The 25437-nt window shown below is 42.0% G+C and overlaps 2 protein-coding genes and 1 long non-coding RNA gene across 10 annotated transcripts; 1 reads left to right on the top strand and 2 right to left on the bottom strand.

The window, feature by feature from the left end:
* Positions 1-647: 647 nt before the first annotated feature.
* setdb2 (SET domain bifurcated histone lysine methyltransferase 2) lies at positions 648-15216 on the bottom strand. 5 transcript variants are annotated; one of them, XM_082163823.1, is made up of 12 exons: positions 15099-15216; positions 14875-14914; positions 13095-13208; positions 8841-8927; positions 8652-8742; positions 6291-7019; positions 3354-3523; positions 2544-2749; positions 2215-2257; positions 1996-2132; positions 1076-1164; positions 648-875 (listed from the first exon to the last, which is right to left on the bottom strand). In XM_082163823.1, the coding sequence occupies exons 2-12, from the start codon at positions 14894-14896 to the stop codon at positions 758-760; spliced, it is 1806 nt and encodes a 601-aa protein (XP_082019949.1). In that variant the 5' UTR covers positions 14897-14914; positions 15099-15216; the 3' UTR covers positions 648-757. The 5 variants fall into 5 exon arrangements, 4 of the variants coding, with proteins under 4 accessions (XP_082019949.1, XP_082019947.1, XP_082019950.1 ...); XM_082163821.1 differs by having other exon boundaries at positions 2215-2251; positions 2517-2749; XM_082163824.1 differs by having other exon boundaries at positions 2565-2749; positions 15099-15215.
* On the bottom strand, positions 3683-6283 carry LOC309494564. Its single transcript, XR_014204366.1, has 3 exons — positions 6129-6283; positions 5937-6073; positions 3683-4265 (listed from the first exon to the last, which is right to left on the bottom strand). It is a non-coding gene; the product is annotated as an uncharacterized lncRNA (long non-coding RNA).
* A 177-nt stretch (positions 15217-15393) lies between the features above and the next one.
* LOC309494475 (uncharacterized protein) lies at positions 15394-21657 on the top strand. Of its 4 annotated transcripts, none has more exons than XM_082163859.1 (10): positions 15394-15519; positions 15822-15851; positions 16206-16398; positions 16500-16613; positions 17763-17995; positions 18217-18354; positions 18626-18819; positions 20616-20698; positions 21298-21381; positions 21454-21657. In XM_082163859.1, exons 3-10 carry the CDS (start codon positions 16212-16214, stop codon positions 21600-21602), a joined length of 1182 nt encoding a protein of 393 aa, XP_082019985.1. In that variant the 5' UTR covers positions 15394-15519; positions 15822-15851; positions 16206-16211; the 3' UTR covers positions 21603-21657. The 4 variants fall into 4 exon arrangements, with proteins under 4 accessions (XP_082019985.1, XP_082019984.1, XP_082019982.1 ...); XM_082163858.1 differs by having other exon boundaries at positions 15403-15529; positions 15803-15851; XM_082163856.1 differs by lacking the exon at positions 15394-15519 and having other exon boundaries at positions 15554-15851.
* Positions 21658-25437: the final 3780 nt, after the last annotated feature.

Consider the following 25437-nt stretch of genomic DNA (forward strand, 5'->3'; position numbering starts at 1 on the left):
GACTAGTTGACACTTGGTGTGATGACATCATCGTTTCACAAAATGTACGGATTGGCCGTACACACGAAAACGCAAGGGCGTCGTTTTCAGATTTATCCACCTTGGGACCCGGTTTCAAAAAATAGCGGTTTCAGTCTCCGAAAACGCCGGATCCGAGTGGACGAAACACCAATACGATAAAAAATGTATACGTATACAGCGAAACACGTCTCCGTGTGGACAGGCCCTGAATCAACACTGATCTGAATTATGACTCTAAATCAGATTCAATAGTTTAATATTTGAAGTGCACAGTTGATTCTGTTTATTCCTGTGAAGCTGTTTGGACTCAATCTGCACTGTATAAAGTGCTGTAACTTAAAGTGTCAGATGAGATCAAAACTGTCTGTGTTTCATGTCTGTGGTTTTCAGGTCCTTTCATGCTTGTGGCCTCAGGTCTGATTCACTGACCTCATGAAACCTTCAAAAGAGCATGTTTGTGTTGAACTTCTGTTGAACTCGCCACTGATCCAGACTACTCTAGTTATTTCAGTGTTGTCTGTTTACACCTGTATTGGTGATTTGCTTGTGATGTTCTTCATTTGTGTACAAGCTTCGGCTGAATCAGTAGTTCAGGATGTTTTAAAATAAGAGAAAACAAGACGGAGTTTTGCTCGACTCAACTTTATTTGAGCTCCGGCTGCTGCATAAAAACAGCTCATAGAAGCACAGCAACATCCGGTTTGGTTCAGGAAATGCAAAAGTTGATGAGAGAGTGTCAGATGACGAGTGATTGACAGCTGGTGTTGCCACAGCGACAGCTCACCTCATGATCCGGGTCACTGCCCGGTGTGTACGAGTAGTTCCAGGTCAGTTCAGTTCCAGCTTTAACTGACCTGAGAAATCACACAAACAAACACAGTCACGTTTCTTTCCTTGCGTCACACATACGTCACTACTGTCCTTACGCTGAATCTGATGAAGTTATTTTCCTGTCTATCACTGTGAGACGGTTTCTGCTGTATAAAGCGCTGTAGAAATGATGACTCGACTGATGCTGAACGTAATAATCTCAAGCATGACTGATGATTGTCACCTGTTAGTGAAGAAGGCGATGAGAGGGAACTGTGGGTGGTGTGTGTCGACGAAGACGTTCTGGATGAAGAGGTTGGGCTCACAGCTGTGCTGCAGGAGAAGAACTCGCATTACTGTCAATCATTACTACACTTTCATCACTTCTCAAGCTGTTCAGCAAGAGAATATACTCAAAGATGACGGATTCAATATGCGGCCCATCACTGATACTTTAATTAGCTCTAGTTCTTATGATGGAAGCCCATTTCAGCCACATAAGAAATCATGCATTTGTAAATCATAAGAATAAGTCAAAACTATGACAGTAGAAATGATGACTAAATTAAGTTAAATTATGACTAAATTAAACTCTAAATGGTGACAAAAACTATATAATTATGGCATAAAAAGTTGAAATTAAAACAATTAAATTATAAAAAAATTATTGCTAAAAAGTCAAAACGATGAGTCAGAATTGACAAAAAAAATCAAGTATGACAAAAAGTTGAAATTATGACATACTAAGAAATTATGCAAAAAATGGACAATTAAATTGACAAAAAATTTACAAGTCAAAATAATGACAGTAAAAATTATCACATAAAAAAGCAATTATGACAAGTCGGAATGATGACTAAATTCAATTATGATTAAAAGTCAACATGACAAACAGTCGAAATTATGACTAAATTAAATTGTGAGTAAATTAAATTATGACAAAGTCAAATTGACGACAAACAGTAAAAGTTATCACATAAAAAAAATCATGTCATAAAATGTCATGATTGAGTAAAAATGGTAAATTATGACAGTAAAAATCTATATTATGACAAATTAAAAATGATTACAAAGTGAATTTCAACTTTTCATCTCATAATTTGGATTTTTGAATCTCATAATGAAAAAGTTCTTCTCTGTCGTAATGAGAAGCTGGTGACGTACGTTGATGAATCGGGCCACGTTTCCTTCTTTAGAGGCATCCAGGTAATAGGCTTTGTCCTGATGCTTGTGTGACATGATCTCGTGTCCGTTCGAATCGGGGAGCGTTAATCTGGGCTTCTTCCTCGAGACCTCATGCTCTACACACACACACACACGCACACACACCGTCCCGAAGCCGCTCTGAATGCAGTGCATGTGTTGAACGAGCTCATACTGTACCTGTCTCACTGCCGTCCAGCGACGAGACACTCCGCTCCTGCTCCTGAAACAGGGAAACATTTACACTGATGGCAGTTCATTGGACTGAAGAAACACATATTAAGACAGGCATTACGGTGGTTTAGATCGGATCTATCAGACCGTTACCATTTTGTGAACTTAAATGAGGAACAATCTAAGATAATGTCAGTAAATTATGGAGTGCCTCAAGGATCTGTGTTAGGCCCTCTGCTATTTTCAATATATATGCTGCCACTTGGTAATATTATAAGATAACATGGAATTAATTTCCATTGTTATACTGATGATATGATCTGATCGGCACTGACCGGGAGCTGATCGGCACTGACCGGGAGCTGATCGGCGGGTCTCTGGATCACTGGGACATGCAGTGGCGGAGAGCAGTCCAGCGTCTCCTTCGGGCCCGAGGGAAGAGTCCACTCCTCCACCACCTCCACCTCGTCATCAGACACGGGCGGCTCTCGGCTGAGATCCGGTGGCTCCTCGGCGCTCGACTCCAGTCGGAGGACCACACCTGGACAACACACACCGTATCAACACACACGCTAAAGAGAGTAACACACTGATGCTCAGTAGCACTGATATACAGTCGTCAATGTTTGAAGTGGATCAAAAAAGTTAATCAAAGTCGTCCTAAGACAAGAACGGGGATTGTTCAAAATTCATGTATAACTTTGATGAAAGGTTTTGATCCACTTCAGATGTTGACTACTGAACTACAAAACGTTTTTATTGATATCCATTAGATTTTAGTTCAAATTTTACATATTTAAAAAAAGACTAATAAAAATGTCAAAAACACACAACAAAATCACTAAAACTTTAACTAAAATTAAAATGAAACAATGGATATATAAAAAAAAAGAATAACCTAAAATATAAATAAAACCTATAACAGTTTTTCAATGACACTAAAATAACAGTGGTGTGGAGAGTCGCTGGAATCTCTTATCTAGTTAGGACACGGTATAAGACATTTCTTTCATATATCCGAAAATGAGAAATGTCTTCTTTTTAAAAAAATGTTTTAATGTTTATTTTTTCCAAGTAAATGAAAAACAAATGTATGGTTAGAGTTTTAGTTGAGTGTGTGTTTGTGTGTTTGTGTGTGTGTGCACCTGCATAGATGCAGATGAAGGTGCCCTTGTCGAGGTCGTCCCGGCAGCGTACGGCCCAGCCCCGGCCCAGTGTCCTGAACACCTGCAGTCGCACACGCAGACCCTTCTGCACCACACGGTTCTGGCACCGGCTCTTCTGGCAGCCGCACCACGGGCCGCACTCAAACAACCTGCACAACACAACTCAACTCAACTCAACTCAACACAACACAACACAACACCCACAGGCTGGCTTAGTCTCTGGTGTCTGTAAGCGTGAGCGAGGCCTCATCTCATCTCATCTCTTAACTCAACCCAACTTAACCCAACAAAACACAACCTAACTCAACCCAACTTCACCCAACCCACCCTAACATGACTCAACTCAGTTCAACTTATCTCTTAACTCAACTCAACTCAACTCATCTGTTAACCTAACTCAACTCAGTGCAGCCCCTCTGCTCACCTTGCCCCCACAGGCTGGCTCAGTCTCTGGTGTCTGTAAGCTTGAGCGTCTCTTCCGGCTCAACCCAACTCATCTCTAAACTCAACCCAACTCAACCCAAGCCAACTCATCTCATCTCTTAACTCAACCCAACCCAACAAAACCCAACTCAACCCAAGCCAACTCATCTCATCTCTTAACTCAACCCAACCCAACAAAACCCAACTCATCTCTTAACTCAACCCAACCCAACTCAACCCAACTCAACCCAACTCATCTCTTAACTCAACCCAACCCAACAAAACCCAATCCAACTCATCTCATCTCTTAACTCAACCCAACCAAACCAAACAACTCAGCTCAACTTTACCCAACCTAACTCAACCCAACTCATCTGTTAACCTAACTCAACCCAACAAAACAAAACAAAACAAAAACAAAAACAAAACGTTCAGCCCAGCCCCTCCACCTCACCCATCCCGCACAGGCTGGCTCAGTCTCTGGTGTAGAGGTCGACCGATTCATCGGCCGGCCGATTAATCGGCCGATTTTTTGCATTTTTAACATAATCGGCATCGGCCAATATCCAAGTGTATCAAGCCGATTATTAGGCAGGCGCATCTGTGGGCAGCCTAGTGTTGTTGTTGTTGTGGAACGCGCGTTCGACGCACGCTGCGCCTAGAGTCATTCTCCAGCAGAGTGAGCAGACCTCATCCAGTGCTTAAGGAAGGAGCTAAGTTCCATGGAGAACACTCTTTTATATTTAATTAAAAACTTTTGATATGTTACTGCCAACTTAGAGAAAAAACATGAATAGGCGACATGACGTTCGGCTACTTTGAAATTGATAGCGTAGTTGAGGTTGCATTAGCACAGCAGAAGGGTTGCTATCGTCACAATAAGTAAGCAAGAATTTACAGACAGTGAATCTGAGACTTTTATTTGTTCTGTTTGTGTGTCTTATATTTGAGAGGGTTGTCACTCAATGCAGAGAAATAAGTAATAAAAAAAGAGACCAACTATATGCTAGTGAAGGACTGGCTTTGCTTTGCTAGCGTCGTTGTCGCTAGGGTTGGGTAGCTACAGACAGACCCGGTGCTAATACGGCACTGGTGCCTTAACGACCGTTATTTACCGGACCGAATATCAACGCGCATTTCTGTGCTTCATATCAGTGCTACTGTTATGTCTGTGCTTCTCTTGGATGCTCTGAAAACGGACGTTAGAATAACAGAAACATCGCTTCGCTGCACTTGACTAGTCAGCAGTTAACTTTAGCATTCCGTTAGCTAGTAACGTTAGCTGGATTAAACACGGTTAAAATGTTGGCCAAACAGTAGTGTAATGTGGGACTGTATTTCACTGTAGACTAGGGGTGGAACGGTACACGTATTCGTATTGAACCGAAACGGTACAGGCGTCACGGTTCGGTGTATATATTTCCACGGAGAATACACGCTATAAAAATAAATAAAAGTCGCGTGCAAAGTTATGCGGAACTACTGTTAGATACGCGAGTTCTTTAGGGACGCCTAATCTGTAGCTCCGCTTTAGCTCCGGCTGCGATGTAAAGATTGCAATGCTGGAATATGCATACTGTCTATGGGAATATGTTGTGTGTGTGTGTGAGAGAGAGAGAGGGGCGCGATCGAGATCGAAAAGTCGCGTGTGTTTAAAGTCGCAAAGTGTTTACTTATATTTGTGTGCAAACGCGCGCGTGTGTGTGTGTGAGGCGCGGGCGCGATCGAACAGTGGAAACATAAAAACATACTCCCGTCATTTTGTTTATCAGGACATCATTCAAACTGCAAAGTGTTTAAGTTACTGTTAATTAAAATGTTAAGGAAAACAAATATATTAATCTGAAATTAGTAGCAAATTAATTTTCAATTCATTCAGGTACAATTACCAAACATATCTCAAGTTATTTTTGTCTTTTGTACAAGTGCAGATTGGTAAAGTGTTCAATAAATGTTTTTTGTTGAGAAATTTTGTCTATCTTAAGTAATTATTTGTGTTACATTTTATCTTTCAAATAGAGGTTAAAAACAAGCACATAATCGGCCAAAATAAATCGGCAGCATTTATCGGCCATCGGCCGACACGGATTTCAAAAGATCGGCATCGGCATCGGCCTGAAAAAAACCATATCGGTCGACCTCTACTCTGGTGTCCGTAAGCTTGAGCGTCTCCTCCGGCTCAACCCAACTCATCTCTTAACTCAACTCAACCTAACCAAACCAAACAACTCAGCTCAACTTTACCCAACTTAACTCAACCCAACTCATCTGTTAATCTAACTCAACTCAACCCAACAAAACAAAACAAAACAAAACAAAACAAAACAAAACAAAACAAAACAAAACAAAACAAAACAAAACAAAACGTTCAGCCCAGTCCTTCCACCTCACCCTGCCTGCACAGGCTGGCTCAGTCTCTGGCGTAAGCATGAGCGTCTCCGGGTCAACCAAAGTCATCTGTTAACCCAACCCAACCCAACCCCCCGGACTCACCCTGCCCGCACAGGCTGGCTCAGTCTCTGATGTGAGTAAGCTTGAGCGCCTCCTCTGGCCGTCAGCCGAACACAAGCACAGGTTTCAGCATCTGTGCAGACGTCAGTGCAGTCACAGCACGCTGAGAAGAACGGCTCCGCGCTGAGGAAGCATCCGTGAGGCCAGCGTTCCTTACGGTAGCGAAACTCCTTCACCCGTGTCCCGTCCACATCGTTAAACAGAGGCACGGGAACCGGCTCGATCCCGCGGCTGAGGTCCCGCTCGAACAGGAGAGCCGGAGAGGCGGGAACTGGCGCATGATTTTCGGGAACGATCTGCGCATTAAAGCTGAAGTTGCTTGGCTGCAACACGCCCAGAGTGTCGGACTCACACAGGAACTGAAACACTTCGTCAATCGAGCGCAGGCTCCGCCCACACGGCGCTTTATAAAGCACGTCTGCGTCCTCACACTCGTCCGGCTCAGCCTGGACCCGCGCGCAGTGGCGCTGGAACTGGTACAACATGGGCACCCGCAGCGGGTTGTGTCCCAGGAACCGGTCGGCGTGAGCGGGAAGCGCCGGCGCACACACCGGGCTGCAGTCGTGAGGCTGGTACACGAGCGAAACCGGAGACCGGGGCTCTTCAGAACACAAGCTCAGAGGAGACAGAAGCAGCGGGAGATCCGGGCCGGTCCTGCTGGCGGAGGACATCTGACTGTAGTCCGAGCCCGACTCCACGTCTCTGGAGAGTCTGAGTGAGAGCGCAAGATCATCAATGAGAAAATAAGACTCACACTCAATTTTTTATTCAGTGTTGCTTACATACAATCTAGTATTCTATTAATAGAAAAGAGCCTGAGAGGATAAATCCAGTGTTGGGGAAAGTTACTTTTAAAAGTAATGCATTACAATATTGCGTTACTCCTAAAAAAAGTAACTACTACAGCGCTACTTACTTACTTTTTATGAAAAGTAATGTGTTACATTACATTTGCAGTACTTTTTCTCATCTGGCCTGGGCTTGCGATTTTGTTTTTTAATAACAATTAAAAAAGTTTTTTTTTTGGCATATGTTAAGGCCTTTTCACACAAAAAAGTGAAATAAGCCTCAGGCTGAAGGAAATGCATATTTACTCCTGTACAGTAGAGGTAGAGTACAGTAGAGTACAGTTTAGGTAGAGTGCAGCAGTGTACAGTAGAGGTAGAATAAATAGAGTACAGTAGAAGTAGAGTACAGTACAGTAGAGGTAGAGTACAGTAGAGTACAACAGAGGTAGAGTACAGTAGAGGTAATGTAAGGTAGAGTACAGTAGAGGTAGAGTACAGTAGTGTACAGTAGAGTACAGTAGAGGTAGAGTACAGTAGCGGTAGTGTAATGTAGAGTACAGTAGAGGTAGACGGTAGAGTACAGTAGTGTACAGTAGAGTGCAGTAGAGGTAGAGTACAGCACAGTAGTGTACAGTAGAGGTAGAGTAAAGCACAGTAGTGTACAGTAGAGGTAGAGTACCGTAGAGGTAGAGTACAGCACAGTAGAGGTAGAGTACAGTAGAGTACAGTAGAGTACAGTAGTGTACAGTAGAGGTAGAGTACCGTAGAGGTAGAGTACAGCACAGTAGTGTACAGTAGAGGTAGAGTACAGCACAGTAGAGGTAGAGTACAGTACAGTACCGTAGAGGTAGAGTACAGCACAGTAGTGTACAGTAGAGGTAGAGTAAAGCACAGTAGTGTACAGTAGAGGTAGAGTACCGTAGAGGTAGAGTACAGCACAGTAGAGGTAGAGTACAGTAGAGTACAGTACCGTAGAGGTAGAGTACAGCACAGTAGTGTACAGTAGAGGTAGAGTACCGTAGAGGTAGAGAACAGCACAGTAGAGGTAGAGTACAGTACAGTACCGTAGAGGTAGAGAACAGCACAGTAGAGGTAGAGTACAGTACAGTACCGTAGAGGTAGAGTACAGCACAGTAGTGTACAGTAGAGGTAGAGTAAAGCACAGTAGTGTACAGTAGAGGTAGAGTACCGTAGAGGTAGAGTACAGCACAGTAGTGTACAGTAGAGGTAGAGTACAGCACAGTAGAGTACAGTAGAGTACAGTAAGGGTAGAGTACAATAGAGTGCAGTACAGTAGAGTACAGTAGAGTACACCTCTTCACTTTATTTCTCTCAACATGTGGACAGGAGAGCTGTCAGTCAATAAATGTGAAAAAGTAACTAGTGTTACTTATTTGAAAAAAGTAACTTAGATATTTTGTTGTAAATTGAAAAAGTAATGCGTTACTTTACTAGTTACTTGAAAAAGTAATCTGATTACATAACTCAAGTTACTTGTAATGAGTTTGCCCAACACTGTATAAATCTGACAGTGATGATGATGATGATGACAAACCGTGAGCCGTCCTTCATCAGTGCGTCCTCCGTCTCGTTCCTCGAGGTCTCCGGAGAACACTGAGACTCTGATACGGTCACCGTCAGGATATCTGAAACAGCAGAGACACACACACTCAGGTGACACACACTCTCGTGACACACATTCAGGTGATGTGGGATATGAGACACGGTATTGATCGGGACAAACCTTCATCAATCAGAACCTCTTCGATGGCTTCGTTCCGGAGGACGATCAGCTTCGACTCTAGAATGATCTTCATGGCCTGAACGTACTCTGAAACATCACAATACAAGAGTGTGTGTGAGAGTGTGTATGTGTGAGTGTGTGTGTGAGAGAGTGAGAGAGTTTGTGAGTGTGTGAGTGAGTGAGTGAGTGAGTGAGTGAGTGAGTGGAGTGAGAGTTTGTGAGGGAGTGAGTAGAGCTTTAATTCTCTGCCCGAGCCCGAGCCCGAGCCCGGACTCGACCCGACCCGCGGGCCTGGTCGATATTTCCCGCCACTGTCCTCGGGCCGGGTCGGGTCGGGTCGGGCCCTTGATAAAGCACGTCACGTGTCATGCGCAGCGTCTCGTCCACTCGCACTCGCAGTCTCGCACGCGTGACGCATCACACCTGCTGTGGTGCTGTAGGCTATTCTGTTGCTATTCTAAGTTGCTATTCTAAGTGCGACATGGGTCTTGAAGAAGCAAAGAAAAAAAAGAAAAAAACAGGAGAATTAACTTTGAGCAAGTTTGGAGGAAAATCGGAGGTATGGACACATTTTAAACTAGTCGTGGGGAGTGACAACATAATGTGTTGGCTTTGTCTCGTGCATTGAATGCGCACGCTGCTCGCCTATGACAGCAAAAAAAAACAAAAAAAACGGGGACTTCGACGATGAACAGACAAGCAGTCTTGCCATGACATAAATTATTATAGTAGTCAGCCTCAGGCCTCAATATCCGCTTTTGTTACTTTTCCGATCCATTCAACTATTTCTGAATAAACAAACAACGCAGTTTGCATGCTTCTTCCTTGTCGCATTAGGTCTATTCATTAAGATAATTGCACGCACATGAACTTGATAAATGTTACAGATATGTTTTACTATGCACAAACAAATGCCTTTCAACTTACATGTGCAAAATTCAGAATTAAATGAATGTGCTGCAATTTGTACAAAAAGAGTCTGTAGTAGCCTACGTGTTTTAGCCATTAAATAAGCACATAGTTTCAAGTTTGTTAAGTTTTGTTTTGAAGAAAGCTTTTCTTTAAAGTGAATTTCGTTTAGTTTAAATTGTATCTTAATTTTAATACATTTTTCATCAACATATTGCCTGGATTTAATACATAAAAAGCAATATAGCAGACATTATAATCATGACATGAAGTCGCCAGCGCCGCGGTCACACCATTTGAAACTCGTCACCGAATTTACAAATGCACATCTTGCTTGTTGCTCACACATATTATGTTGAAATAACAATATGTTGAAGTAACATTATTAATAATAATAAATCTTTAAGAATATTTGATTGAATGCTGAATGTTGTGCTTGTTCAATTTAATAAAATTAAAACTTTAATTGTGATAATTAAAATAATTGAATGGCCAATTTTTGCTCATTTATTAAAAAGTATTTATATAATATATATAACTGCGCAGCTCCCCCCTGTAGCCTAAATGAGCACAGCAGCACCTGCTTAAAAAAAATTCTGGCGCCGCCCCTAGTTATAACGGCCCACATATTAAAAATGGTCGGGTTTAAATCGGGCTCGAGCTCATAATTACAGTAAACGTGTCGGGTCGGGCCGGGCTCGGACACAACGTGCTCGGGCTCGGGTTGGGTCGGGCTTGATTTTTTGGGCCTGATTTAAGCTCTAGGAGTGAGTGAGTGAGTTAGTGAGTGTGTTTGTGAGTGAGTTTGTGAGTGAGTTTGTGAGTGTGTGTGAGAGAGTGAGTGTGAGTGTTTGTGAGTTAGTGAGTTAGTGAGTGAGTGAGTGAGTGAGTGAGTGAGTGAGTGAGTGAGTGAGTGAGTGAGTTTGTGAGTGAGTATTTGTGAGAGAGTGAGTGAGTGAGTGAGTGAGTGAGTGAGTGAGTGAGTGAGTGAGTGTGTTTGTGAGTGTTTGTGAGTTAGTGAGTGAGTGTGTTTGTGAGAGAGTGAGTGAGTGTGTGAGTGTTTGTGAGTTAGTGAGTGAGTGTGTGTGTGTGTTTGTGAGTGAGTGAGTGAGTGAGTGTGTTTGTGAGTGAGTGAGTGTGTTTGTGAGTGAGTGAGTGAGTGTGTTTGTGAGTTAGTGAGTGTGTGTGTTTGTGAGTGAGTGAGTGAGTGAGTGAGTGAGTGTGTGTGAGTGAGTGAGTGAGTGAGTGTGTGTGTTTGTGAGTGAGTGAGTGAGTGTGTGTGTTTGTGAGTGAGTGAGTGAGTGAGTGTGTTTGTGAGTGAGTGAGTGAGTGTGTGTGTTTGTGAGTGAGTGAGTGAGTGTGTGTGTTTGTGAGTGAGTGAGTGAGTGAGTGTGTGTGTTTGTGAGTGAGTGAGTGAGTGTGTGTGTTTGTGAGTGAGTGAGTGAGTGAGTGAGTGAGTGTGTTTGTTTGTGAGTGAGTGAGTGAGTGTGTGTGTTTGTGTTTGTGAGTGAGTATTTGTGAGAGAGTGAGTGAGTTTGTGAGTGTGTGAGTGAGTGTTTGTGAGTGACTGAGTGAGTGAGTGTTTGTGAGTTAGTGAGTGAGTGTTGTGAGTTAGTGAGTGAGTGAGTGAGTGTTTGTGAGTTAGTGAGTGAGTGTTGTGAGTTAGTGAGTGAGTGAGTGAGTGAGTGTTTGTGAGTTAGTGAGTGTGTGAGTATTTGTGAGAGAGAGAGTGAGTGAGTGAGTGAGTGTGTTTGTGAGTGTGTGAGTGAGTGTTTGTGAGTTAGTGAGTGAGTGTGTTTGTTTGTGAGTGAGTGTCTGAGTGTTTGTGAGTTAGTGAGTGAGTTAGTGTTTGTGAGTGAGTGTGAGTGAGTGAGTGAGTGAGTGAGTGAGTTTGTGAGTGAGTGAGTGAGTGTGTTTGTGAGTGAGTGAGTGAGTGTGTTTGTGAGTTAGTGAGTGTGTTTGTGAGTGAGTGAGTGAGTGAGTGAGTGTGTTTGTGAGTGAGTGAGTAAGTGAGTGTAATTGTGAGAGAGTGAGTGAGTGAGAGAGTGTGTGTGTGTGTGTGTGTGTGTGTGTGTGTGTGTGTGTGTGTGTGTGTGTGTGTGTGTGTGTGTGTGTGAGTGAGTGAGTGAGTGTAATTGTGAGAGAGTGAGTGAGTGAGTGAGTGTGTTTGTGAGTTAGTGAGTGAGTGTGTTTGTGAGTGAGTGAGTGAGTGAGTGTGTTTGTGAGTTAGTGAGTGTGTTTGTGAGTGAGTTTCAGTGTTTGTGAGTTAGTGAATGTGTTTGTGAGTGTAATTGTGAGAGAGTGAGTGAGTGAGAGAGTGTGTTTGTGAGTGAGTGAGTGAGTGAGTGAGTGAGTGAGTGTGTTTGTGAGTGAGTAAGTGAGTGTAATTGTGAGAGAGTGAGTGAGTGAGTTTGTGAGTGAGTGAGTGAGTGAGTGAGTGAGTGAGAGTGTGTGAGTGTTTGTGAGTTAGTGAGTGAGTGTGTTTGTGAGTGAGTGAGTGTGTTTGTGAGTGAGTGAGTGAGTGAGTGTGTTTGTGAGTGAGTTTCAGTGTTTGTGAGTGTGTTTGTGAGTTAGTGAGTGAGTTTCAGTGTTTGTGAGTGAGTGTGTTTGTGAGTTAGTGAGTGAGTGAGTGCGTGTGTTTGTGAGTGAGTTAGTGAGTGTGTGTGAGAGTGTGTTTTTGTGAGTGAGTGAGTGAGTGAGTGAGTGTGTATGTGAGTGTGTTTGTGAGTGAGTGAGTGAGTGAGTGAGTGTTTGTGAGTGAGTGAGTGTTTTTGAGTTAGTGTGTGAGTGTGTTTGTGAGAGTGTTTGTGAGTTAGTGAGTGAGTGTTTGTGAGTTAGTGAGTGTGTTTGTGAGTGTGTGTGAGTGAGTGTGTTTGTGAGTGAGTGTTTGTGAGTTAGTGTGTGAGTGTTTGTGAGTTAGTGAGTGAGTGTTTGTGAGCGAGTTAGTGTGTGTTTGTGAGTTAGTGAGAAAGTGTTTGTGAGCGAGTGAGTGTTTGTGAGTTAGTGAGTGATTGAGTGAGTGAGTGTTTGTGAGTGAGTTAGTGTGTGAGTGTTTGTGAGTTAGTGAGTGAGTGAGTGAGTGTTTGTGAGTGTGTGTTTGTGAGTTAGTGAGTGATTGAGTGAGTGAGTGAGTTAGTGTGTGAGTGTTTGTGAGTTAGTGAGTGTGTCTGTGTGAGTGAGTGAGTGTGTGTTTGTGAGTTAGTGAGTGAGTATGAGTTAGTGAGTGAGTTAGTGAGTGAGTGTGTTTGTGAGTATTTGTGAGAGAGTGAGTGTGTTTGTGAGTGTGTTTGTGAGTGTGTGAGTGAGTGAGTGAGTGTTTGTGAGTTAGTGAGTGAGTGAGTGTACCTCTGTCTGTTGCGGTGTTGTCTCTAATCACGTCTCGTAAATGTGAAAGAATCTCGATCAGATCATCAAACATTTCATCAACATCCACTTCCTCCCAGAAGGTCTTCGCTCGCTCTGAAACACACGATCATCAAAACCCAGCCAATAGGGAACGTTCTCTCAATGTTAGGGTTAGTAACATTCAATAGAATGTTCACTCAGAGTCACCTGGGCCCGTATTCTTAAAGCTTCTAAGAATCCTCTCAGAAAACTCCTAATTTAGCTTAAAAACTTAGCTTAAGTCTTAGCTTAAGAGCGATTCAGGACCGATCTGAGAGCAACTCTTAGCAAGGAAAAGACAAAAACTTTCATCTTAGTGAGGAGGCGGGGATGACCCCGTTTCTACGTGTGACACAATCTTTTGAAGACTGTGATTGGTTGGTTGTCCAAGAAGGGGAAAAAAGGAGTGATTTTAAGTATAGGGTTTATTCTAAGCTATCACTTTGAAATTACATGTGTAATTTTTCCTATTTTACTTGTGTATATAAATCCTTTTTTTTTTATTTACCATGCTGTTAATTTCCTATAAGGTATTTGATTGGCTTAGAATGATCCACTCTTTCCAAGTACACTGATTGCTGTCTATTTAAGTGGTGGTTTGAATGTTGGTTTTAATGTAGCAAACATGGAATCAAAAACAAGAAGGACGAGAAAGCACGACTGGACAGAGGACCAGTGCTCCCAGTTAGCGGATGAACACAAGGCCATCCTTAAAGGAAGATCCGGGCCGGGAGTCACAGCACGGGGCAAGAAGCAGACGTGGGAGCTTATAGCGCACATTATTAACGGTTCATCCCTGCTTGTGCGCACCAGGGAAGCCTGCTATATTCATAAATGCAGTTTTTTGAGCCTGTAAGGTGGGAATGTCCAGCGGAAACTAAATGAACTGCGACACAATAAGAGGTTCTGGAAGTGCTGTAATTGTGTGTGTGATCTGCTTACAGAAGGCTGTGACAGACCCAAATTGTTGCATTTTCCCAGTTGCCAAAAATCTTAATGTAGTGATTACATTAATTTCTGTGCTGTGTCGGAGATATTAGCGTGTCTTTAATAAGATCGGTCACTAAACATGATCTAATCTATAGCGTCTTATTAACTCACTGTCATCCATTGTCTGCAACACATTTCTTCTTTCTCTTCATCTTTCTGCCATGATCTCCTCTGCTAAAGAGACTCTTCAGCCTCTTATAAGTCCTCGTCCGTACTCCTAACAATTCTGACCTTAAGACCTCTTTCAAGGGTTAAGATGCTTTCTGAATGACTTTTTTCTTTACTAGGATTTTTATTTAATTTCAAGAGGAAACGAGAATAATTTCTAAGAATTGTCTTAGAATGTTGTCACTAGGAGCTTCTCTTTGCATTAAGATTTTTTATGAATACGGGTCCTTGTCTTTAAAAATGTTCTGAAAGCATTAGCACACAAAACATATTCATATATCGTTCATGGAACGTTTTTCTGAAACATTTTAGCTGGATGTTCGTCTGACGTTTTTTAAATGTTACTAGTTTCAGAACGTTCAGACAACATTCAAAAGTAACATTCTCATAGTGTTTGAAGAATGATACAATGGAATATTCTCTTAACGTTCACATAACCTATAAAAACAACGTGTGTGTGTGTGTGTTCAGAACATTTAAAAACTGCACGTTCTGAAAACATTCAGAAATAACGTTTTCATGAATTAATGTGAAGTTGTGAACGCTGGCAGACCGTTCTTAGATCGCGTTTTTGTTCTCTTACCGGTTTCACACTCCATCATCATCTCTGAGCCTCAGACGAGCTGATAAAGAGATCGAGACACAAACAAAGATTCATTAATATATCTGACAAGACTTAGTCCATGTCAACAACTCAACTCTGTATTATCTCACGAAGACGCTGAATAGTGACCAAACATGATGTGCCAAAGAAGCTAAACATCACGGAAGCTTGTGCAAACTGAATGAAAAAGTCAGATTTCTTACTTAAATGACTTCATTAAAGTGAATGAGAGAACGCGCCATCACTGAAGAATCACCCACATGTGATTTGATTTGTTCTTTCGAACCGAAGCTCTTGTGAATCACAGAGAGAAGCTTCAACAACACGACATTTGATGCAAACTCTATATTGATATATTGAACTAAAGGCTTTTCATATTACAGTCGTGGTTTTCTGTGACTCTTTTGTTTGAATGATGGATGACACACATTTTTTGCTGAATCAGTTCGTTGAAGAAACACACTGTCCGAACGAACCGATACGCTAAAATGAATCGGTCTTCCCGAATGTTTTGGTTCCAGTAAGAGTCAAAATCAATCGATCGACGATATCGCTTAGTTACTGTTTCCCTTCATCTTTTCGAAACAGTCGTACTAGCTACACTATCATTGGATAATATTGCTGGTACAGTGTGGTTTGTGTACAATAATAACGCGTGAAATGAGTTCTCCGTCCATCAGTGACTCAGTGTTCGTCTATGTATGTCTGTGTTTAACATGATATGGGAATAGTTTATTGTACTGTATTGACACTGTAAACAGATCTACGTTAACAAGCATAAAATGCACATTTATATTACATCACGTGACGTAGTTGTGTATGTTATGTATCATGCGGTGTACTTCCGGTGAGGTTTTGTAACAATGATTGTGCGGTTATGTAATTCTACACATTTCTACAGAAAGAGAGAGTGTGTGTGTGTTCAGTTCTCTGCAGAGCGGATCTCATTATTTACAGTAAGATCAGTTCATTCATATTTATCATGTTCAGTGTGTGTCTGTGTAGAGATGAACGATTCATGTAACTTAAACTCAGTGTTTTTAATCAAGACATTTGCCGTGAGTGTTTGTGTGAGGGTATATATTGTTTTATTTATAATATATATATATATATATATATATATATATATATATATATATATATATATAATATTAATATTAATAAAATATTAATATTATAATATTATATGTATGTGTATGTAATATAAATTATGTAATATAAAAAATGTAATATAAATGTGTGTGTGTGTGTGTGTGTGTGTGTGTGTGTGTGTGTGTGTGTGTGTGTGTGTGTGTGTGTGTGTGTGTCAGGTGCGCATGGCTCAGGTGCGTCGGGCCGTCACGGAGGCGCTGTGGGGAGTGTGTGCTGCTGATGCGATGTCGATGCCGGTCCACTGGTACTATAACACCGCAGACATCAGAACACACTTCAGCGGCTGGATCACGGGCTTCAACGCACCGCGCAACACACACCCGTCCAGCATCCTCCGCCTGTCAAACACCGGTGTGTAACACTCCTGTTACGTGTTATCGGTCACCTGTGCACTGACGCACCTGTCGCGTGTGTGTAACCGTGTGTGTGTGTGTGTGTGTGTGTGTGTGCAGCTGGCAGCGGCCGCTTGAACGGCTCGTCTGGAGATCCTGTGGTGGGTAACGTGATTCTGCACGATAAGCTGAAGTTCTGGATGGATCCGCGTGGATCGGTGCACTACCATCAAGGTAACAAGAATGAGTGACTGAAACCTGCTAGTCTGAGGTGTCCATCAACCAATCAGGGGCTTTCAAACCGGAGTCCAGGGGAAAGTTTAGAGGAAAATATGTGAAAAAATACATATACTGTTGTAATCAAAATTAATCAACCCCCATTGCAAATTGGGTTTATTGTCAAAATGTACAGACTTTCAGCTGTTTGCAGTGAACAAATCAAACAAAAGTAATTGAAATAGCTCAACACCACAGATGTTTCAAGTGGTTTCCCCAAATTCAACTGAAAATACAACTTTTTATGACTTCCACATTCTCAAAATTATTCAACGCCCTGAACAGAATCCCTCACAACAGCGCAGATCTGCAGAACAGGGGTCGTCTCATTAATCAAGGGCTTCATTAGCGGCACCAGGTGTGCTTGAGCTAGAACACATGAAACATCTGAACTGTAATATCTGAATCCACGTAATTATAATGTTAACTTTTCACATTATAAACTGAAGGTCAGCCGCTCCAGAGAGAAGCGTTTAGTCCGGCTCACGCAGCATCTAACCCTAACCCCTATAACCCTAAACCTAACCCCTATAACCCTAACCCTAACTCTCACCCCTATAACCCTAACTCTCACTCTCACCCCTATAACCCTAACTCTCACCCCTATAACCCTAACTCTCACTCTCACCCCTGTAACCCTAACTCTCACCCCTATAACCCTAACTCTCACCCCTATAACCCTAACTCTCACTCTCACCCCTATAACCCTAACTCTCACTCTCACCCCTGTAACCCTAACTCTCACCCCTATAACCCTAACTCTCACTCTCACCCCTATAACCCTAACTCTCACTCTCACCCCTGTAACCCTAACTCTCACCCCTATAACCCTAACTCTCACCCCTATAACCCTAACTCTCACTCTCACCCCTATAACCCTAACTCTCACTCTCACCCCTATAACCCTAACTCTCACCCCTATAACCCTAACTCTCACTCTCACCCCTATAACCCTAACTCTCACCCCTATAACCCTAACTCTCACTCTCACCCCTATAACCCTAACTCTCACTCTCACCCCTATAATCCTAACCCTAACCCTAACTACACCTCAAACTCGTACACTAGAACTCCCTCAGTGACGGTGTGTTTCTGGCGGTCCTGCAGGTCTACACGCGGGTCAGAACACCCTGAATGTTCTGTGCGCTCTGAGAGCCGCCCAGGTTCTGTCCGCCGGCTCGTTCACCAGCGCCGCTGATCCCGCAGCGCGAGCCGCCGTTCTGTCGGATTACGTGGAGTTCCTGACGAGTCCCGGCTCTCACGACGACACGTACGCGGAGTCCTTCCACAGGAGCTTCTTCTGCGACTGGAAGGAGCTGCGACCCACGACCCCCAGAGAGGTGAGCGCACCGGAACACACCTGTCGCTCGCCGCCGGTGCTGGGGAACGCTACTGGGACATCTAATGCGTTACTTAGTTCCTTTTTTAGAAAAGTAATACGTTACATTACTTTTGCGTAACTTTTTACCACCTGGGCTGGGATTGTTTTTTTTTTAATAACAAAAAAGTACTATTTTGTGTACTGTTGGCGTCAGCATCATGTGACCCGTGTGTCCGGCAGGTTCTGGAGTTCGCGGAGCGGAGATCGAGGAGGATGTTGAACTCGTCCCGCAGCGATGGACAGCTGAACGCCATCGGCTGCCTTCCCACCGCCATTCCCTTCGTGCTAATGTCTGCCACAGCCAATGAGGAGCAAGCAGTGAGTCACGTGACATGCTTTTTCTTCTTTTTTTCTTTCTCTTCATTCTGTCACTGAGTTCTTTGTTGCATTATTTTCCTGTTATCTCTGTAAAGCTGCATAAATAAAGATGACTTGACACCATCTCACAGCTAATCCGAGTATCCACTGGTCCTGTGTGTGCGTGTGTGTGTGTGTGCGTGCGTGCGTGCGTGCGTGTGTGTGTGTGTGTCTGTGTGTGTGTGTGTGTGTGTGTGTGTGTCTGTGTGTGTGTGTGTGTGTGTCTGCGCAGGTGTCTGCGGCGGTGGAGTTTGTGAAGCTCACTCATCCTCACGCGCAGCTCGAGCCGCTGGTGTCTCTGTACGCTCGAGCGCTTCACGCGACGCTGAACGGAGCCTGTCTGCGACGGACGGCCGAGGCCGCGCTCAGATCCCCCGCGCTCGACGCCTGGGACGCGAGTCAGCGCTTCATACAGCGGGCCGAGAGGTCAGGACACATACTGTATGAAAGGAGTAGTTCACCCAAAAATGAAAATTAGCCTATGATTTACTCACACTCAAGCCAGAAGATAGTTATTTTACTTTAGAAAGTCTTAAATATGATGGACAGATGCACTTTTATGATGGATAGATGCACTTTTATGATGGATAGATGCACTTTTATGATGGACAGATGCACTTTTATGATGGACAGATGCACTTTTATGATGGACAGATGCACTTTTATGATGGACAGATGCACTTTTATCATGGATAGATGCACTTTTATGATGGACAGATGCACTTTTATGATGGATAGATGCACTTTTATGATGGACAGATACACTTTTATCATGGACAGATGCACTTTATGATGGACAGATGCACTTTTATGATGGACAGATGCACTTTTATGATGGACAGATGCACTTTTATGATGGACAGATGCACTTTTATCATGGATAGATGCACTTTTATGATGGACAGATACACTTTTATGATGGACAGATACACTTTATGATGGATAGATGCACTTTATGATGGATAGATGCACTTTTATCATGGATAGATGCACTTTTATGATGGACAGATACACTTTTATGATGGACAGATACACTTTATGATGGATAGATGCACTTTATGATGGACAGATGCACTTTTATGATGGACAGATACACTTTATCATGGACAGATGCACTTTATGATGGATAGATGCACTTTTATCATGGATAGATGCACTTTTATGATGGACAGATGCACTTTTATGATGGACAGATACACTTTTATCATGGATAGATGCACTTTATGATGGATAGATGCACTTTTATGATGGACAGATGCACTTTTATGATGGACAGATGCACTTTTATGATGGATAGATGCACTTTTATGATGCACTTTTATGATGGACAGATGCACTTTTATCATGGATAGATGCACTTTTATGATGGACAGATGCACTTTATGATGGATAGATGCACTTTTATGATGGACAGATGCACTTTTATGATGGACAGATGCACTTTTATGATGGATAGATGCACTTTTATGATGGACAGATGCACTTTTATGATGGACAGATGCACTTTTATCATGGATAGATGCACTTTTATGATGGATAGATGCACTTTTATGATGGACAGATGCACTTTTATGATGGATAGATGCACTTTTATGATGGATAGATGCACTTTTATGATGGACAGATGCACTTTATGATGGATAGATGCACTTTTATGATGGACAGATGCACTTTATGATGGATAGATGCACTTTTATGATGGATAGATGCACTTTTATGATGGACAGATGCACTTTTATGATGGACAGATGCACTTTTATGATGGATAGATGCACTTTTATGATGGACAGATGCACTTTTATGATAGATAGATGCACTTTTATGATGAATAGATGCACTTTTATGATGGACAGATGCACTTTTATGATGGACAGATGCACTTTTATGATGGACAGATGCACTTTTATGATGGACAGATGCACTTTTATAGACTTCAAAACAGAAACAGCCATTCACTGCCATTATAAAGCTCGGAGGAGCCAGGACATTTTTTATATAACTCTGATTGTGTTCATCTTAAAGAAGAGTGTCTTATACACCTAGGATGACTTGAGGGTGAGTAAATCATGGGCTAATTTTCATATTTGGGTGAACTATCTCTTTAAGATATGATGCTCTTGGATGTCTGTGATTGGTTCTGATGAGTGTGTGTGTGTGTGTGTGTGTGTGTGTGTGTGTGTGTGTGTGTGTGTGTGTGTGTGTGTGTGTGTGTGTGTGTCCAGCAGGTTTCCAGCATCATCAGCTGAGCGTCTGAAGGTCCATCAGAGCGCCGTGGAGTCTCTCGGACTCGCCTGCTACACACAAGGTTAGGAAAACCCTGAGCCGAAGTCGAGTCTCCTTCATTTATACAGCGCTTTAACACTATAGTGTTTCACAGCAGCTTTACAGTGATAATAGGAGATTACAGTAACAGAGATTGTTCAGGCTTTACAGCAGATCTAGAATAGAGTTATTGTCCAGATAAAGTTAGTTTTGATTGATTCACTTCCGTTGTAAAGATCATTAGTGATTAACTTAGCGGCCGCTAACACACACCGTTTTCACAGGAAACCCTTCATGCGCTCCGGTGCTCATTCACACAACAGTGTTTGAGAAACAGGATCAAGGAGCAAGTTTTGACATTTTTTGAAAAGCATGATCATCTCCGTGTAAACGTTCAAAAACGTGAATCTGTGAATCGCTGACGGCGCACACGTGTGTATTACGTGATTAGTCTATAGATGTGTGTGTGTATATATATGTGTGCAGAAGTGTAGTCTCTCTTTACAAACTGACATCGGCCAATTACTCGTCTGGCCTTAACTATTCATAATACAGAATTTTTAGTCATTTGCAAGAAATGCAACAGAACTTCCCATGATGCTCCTCTGATTGAGAGTGTGTGTGTGTGTGTGTGTGTCACAGGAGCTCTGACGAGCCTCTTCTATCTGGCGTACTGCTTTCATGATGATGTGACGGAGGGAATCCTGACCAACACAAACTGTGGAGGTGCGTCTCTCTCTGACTCGCACTGCTGGTGTGTGTGTGTGTGTGTAACGCTGTGTGTGTGTGTGTCCGCAGGTGAGAACTGTAACCGCGGCGCAGCGTTAGGAGCTCTTCTCGGCGCGCGGGCGGCGTATATCGGCTCAGCCGTTCCTCAGACGTGGAAGAGCGAGTTACGGGACGCTCCGGAGCAAATCTGTGCTGTCCTGCGGGATCTGGAGACCTGAACACAGTCAACACACACACTCATACGCACACTCATACTCACTCTCTCTCACACACACACACACACACACTCATACGCACCCTCATACTCACTCTCTCTCACACACACACTCATACTCACACATACTCACACTCACTCACACACACTCACACACACACTCACACACACACACACACACACACACACACACTCATACGCACCCTCATACTCACTCTCTCTCTCACACACACACACACACACTCATACGCACCCTCATACTCACTCTCTCACACACACTCATACTCACTCTCTCACACACACACACACACACACACTCATACGCACCCTCATACTCACTCTCTCACACACACACACACACTCATACGCACACTCATACTCACTCTCTCACACACACACACACACGCACACACACACACAGGAAGTGCCGCCACAGATGAGGTTTCCAGCTTGACTTCCCCTCATCTGCGCTTCATGACCTACTTGCATAATTCTAGCATTAGAACTGCATCTGTTATAAAGACGGAGTAATAATGATCAGATATCTGGATTATATCAGAACAGCTTCAGCTTCTTTCCTAAAGCTAACGTATTTACAGTCGAGGCCAGAAGTGACGCGCGGCCGAGGAACATTTGTTGAAATATTATTATAAATGTGTTAAAGATGTTGGTCACACTTTAGTTTAGGGTTCAGTTAGGGGTTTTAATTATCATGATATTACTAGGATTAGGATATCGGCTGTTTATTAGTACGAATAAAGCACTTATTAATGCCTTATTCTGCATGATCATATTCTACATCCCTTAATCCTACAATCATAATCTTAATAACCGCACTGACTGACAGCAGTAATTAGGAGTTATTGAGGCCAGAGTTAATAGTGTTGTGAATTACACCCTGAACTAAAGTGTGACCAAGATTGTGTAATCATATTGTGTATGAAACAGAATACAAGAAACATGCAAATTATGAAACATAAGAGAATCAACCAAATATTAATAACTTATTCTGTCCGCTTTATGCATTTTTTGTGCTAGTAAAATAAAACCTGTAGCTGAAGTTTGCATTTTCATCCCCAAATAATTATATCAGATAAACACCAAGTTTATATTTGTTCTTCCCTCATATTTAAAATATACACGATATTTATTTTGCTGGTGTGCCACTTCTGGCACTATTGTACGTTTTTAAAACACTCTTATAGTTTAACTTGTTACTCGTCATTAAATTAAATTATTTTATTTAAAATTGAAGGGTTTATTATAGAGTTTGAAGCAAAACTATCTTTCTTTTGTCTACCCAATCTCCCGTATCCGATACAGTGTTGCAGAATGTGATGTAGGGGAGAGCGGGACACAAAGTAACACTTTTTGACTTTCTCAGTTTGTGTAAATCTACTTATGGGTTCAGAGTATTTATTTTTTCCCACATTAATTTCCCACATGTCTAGTACAATTATGTGTTTTTGTTTTATTAATACAGTATATACTTTTTTCTTGATATACCCCGAAAGAATGGAAGTGAAATGTGACAACATGCCCCATAGGTGGGGTACACTGTAACATGACCATATGACAGATTAAAATGTTATTTGATCTAATAAAAAATATATACAAGACAAACTAAAATATTTTCTATATAAAATACAATTATTAACTTTTTCATATAAAATAATGGCATTTTTTAATAATTAAATATAAACTCATTTCTGAGTTTCGACTACGAACACATGAAAACACAGCCATACAACATAGTTCAAAACAAATAAATAATTAGTGACTCTCAGTCTTTATTCACCCTTTTCTCATGCTTTCTCAATAGAATGAATAAAAGTATAGAATATAATAGCATATTTCTAATGTTGGCTCATTGTAACGCAGTGTGACAACATGCCCCCGCCTGCACAACTGGGGTTTAACCCCGGCTAGTGTCTTCTGCTAGTTAGCGAAGCATTAAAGAACTATCTCAACTGTTATATAACATATTGGAGATTAAAATAATATCAGATTTGTCTAATTTTAAATAAACACAAAAAATAGAGATGAAAAATTAACTTAAGAAATTTACTTTTGCTATGGTCTGATAAATGTCTATGGATATCTTCCCAAAAAATTTATTTTGGCGCAATTTTTTCTCTATATAGTGTTGATATGGCAACTAGTAAATACACTAAGTTTCGTCATGCTAACGTGTGGAAGTGTTTAAACACGTGTGTGACAACTAGCCCCGCGCTCCCCTATAACGCCTGTTACATTTTGTGTCTGATTATGCATTATTATGTTTTCTTGCTACTTTAATGTATCATTCGACCTGTGATCGTGATTATTATCAGCTCTACTATAAATTATCTTCTGATTCAGATTATTTGCACATGTTGTGAAGCTGAACAAGCTTTTGTGTTTTGTTTATTTTTGATTGATTTGAATTTTTTGGTTTGTTGTTTTTAAATTGTAGCACTTTGGGATTTTGCTTAAATATAAAGTACGTTACAAATCAAATGTATTATTATTATTATTATTATTTGATGTGAGTGTGTGTGTCTTTGCTTTACTCAGAGCTGCCAGCAGTGAGTGTGTGTGTGTGTGTGTGTGTGTGTGTGTGTGTGTGTGTGTGTGAGTGTGTGTGTCTTTGCTTTACTCAGAGCTGCCAGCAGTGAGTGTGTGTGTGTGTGTGTGTGTGTGTGTGTGTGTGTGTGTGTGTGTGTGTGTGTGTGTGTGTGTGTGTGTGTGTGTGTGAGTGTGTGTGTGTGTGTGTGTGTGTGTGTGTGTGAGTGTGTGTGTCTTTGCTTTACTCAGAGCTGCCAGCAGTGTGTGTGTGTGTGTGTGTGTGTGTGTGTGTGTGTGTGTGTGTGTGTGTGTGTGTGTGTGTGTGTGTGTGTGTGTGTGTGTGTGTGTGTGTGTGTGTGTGTGTGTGTGTCTTTGCTTTACTCAGTGTGTTGTTTGCAGCGTCTCAGTGTAAACCACACACACATCTCGTTGTGGTCTCACAGACGAGACTTCAGTCCTCCAGTAGCTCGACACACGCAGAGTTCTGATCTAAACTACAGTTTAAACTCGAGACGGAAACCACAGCGCTTCTTATATAGCTTTAGCTAAATGAAAGTCAGAGACGCTGTGAGGCCAGATATAGTGATATATGCCATATATGAATCATTATGCAAATGCTAAACACTGTTTGAATGTTCACCAGCTCATTTAAGTCAAAGGAAACTGCACTGAAAGGGATTACAATTATCATAATTTACTCTCCCTCGCGTTTTTTCCAAACCTGTATGACTCTCTCTACTGTGGAACACAAAACAACATTGGACCCCATTGACTTCCATTGTATGGACCAAAACATGAGGGCGAGTGAATGATGATGACAGCACACTTTGACATTCTGTGCACAGAAACACTATAGCATCTGGATGTAGTGACTCACGTGTTTCAGAGCAGCTTTACAGAGATTTGTTTCCAGAAGAGAATAGCGTCACAGTCCAGCTTAAGGAAGTTCAGTGATGCTTCATTTCTGCTGTAATTATTATTTTTTAATTATTATTAATTTAGTTCTGGAGAAAACCGTGATGTCATCGTCCAGCTCAGTTCAGTTCTCATATAATGGTGTCAATGCAGGAGATCAATAATATTGATGAATATGTAAAAGCAGTTTGTGCTGAAATAAAGGCAGAACATTGTGAAGACGAAGAACTAATACAGAATGATGTATTCAACACTTCGAGACATTAAAACACTGACAGGTGCTTCTGTTGGTCTGAGCATCAGTGTGTGTGTGTGTGTGTGTGTGTGTGTGTCAGTGGCTCCCCCTGCTGGCGACACACAGAAGCGCTTCAGTCACA

Source organism: Leuciscus leuciscus (assembly GCF_965113295.1).
Source record: "Leuciscus leuciscus genome assembly, chromosome: 3".
Classification (NCBI taxonomy): Eukaryota; Metazoa; Chordata; class Actinopteri; order Cypriniformes; family Leuciscidae; genus Leuciscus; species Leuciscus leuciscus.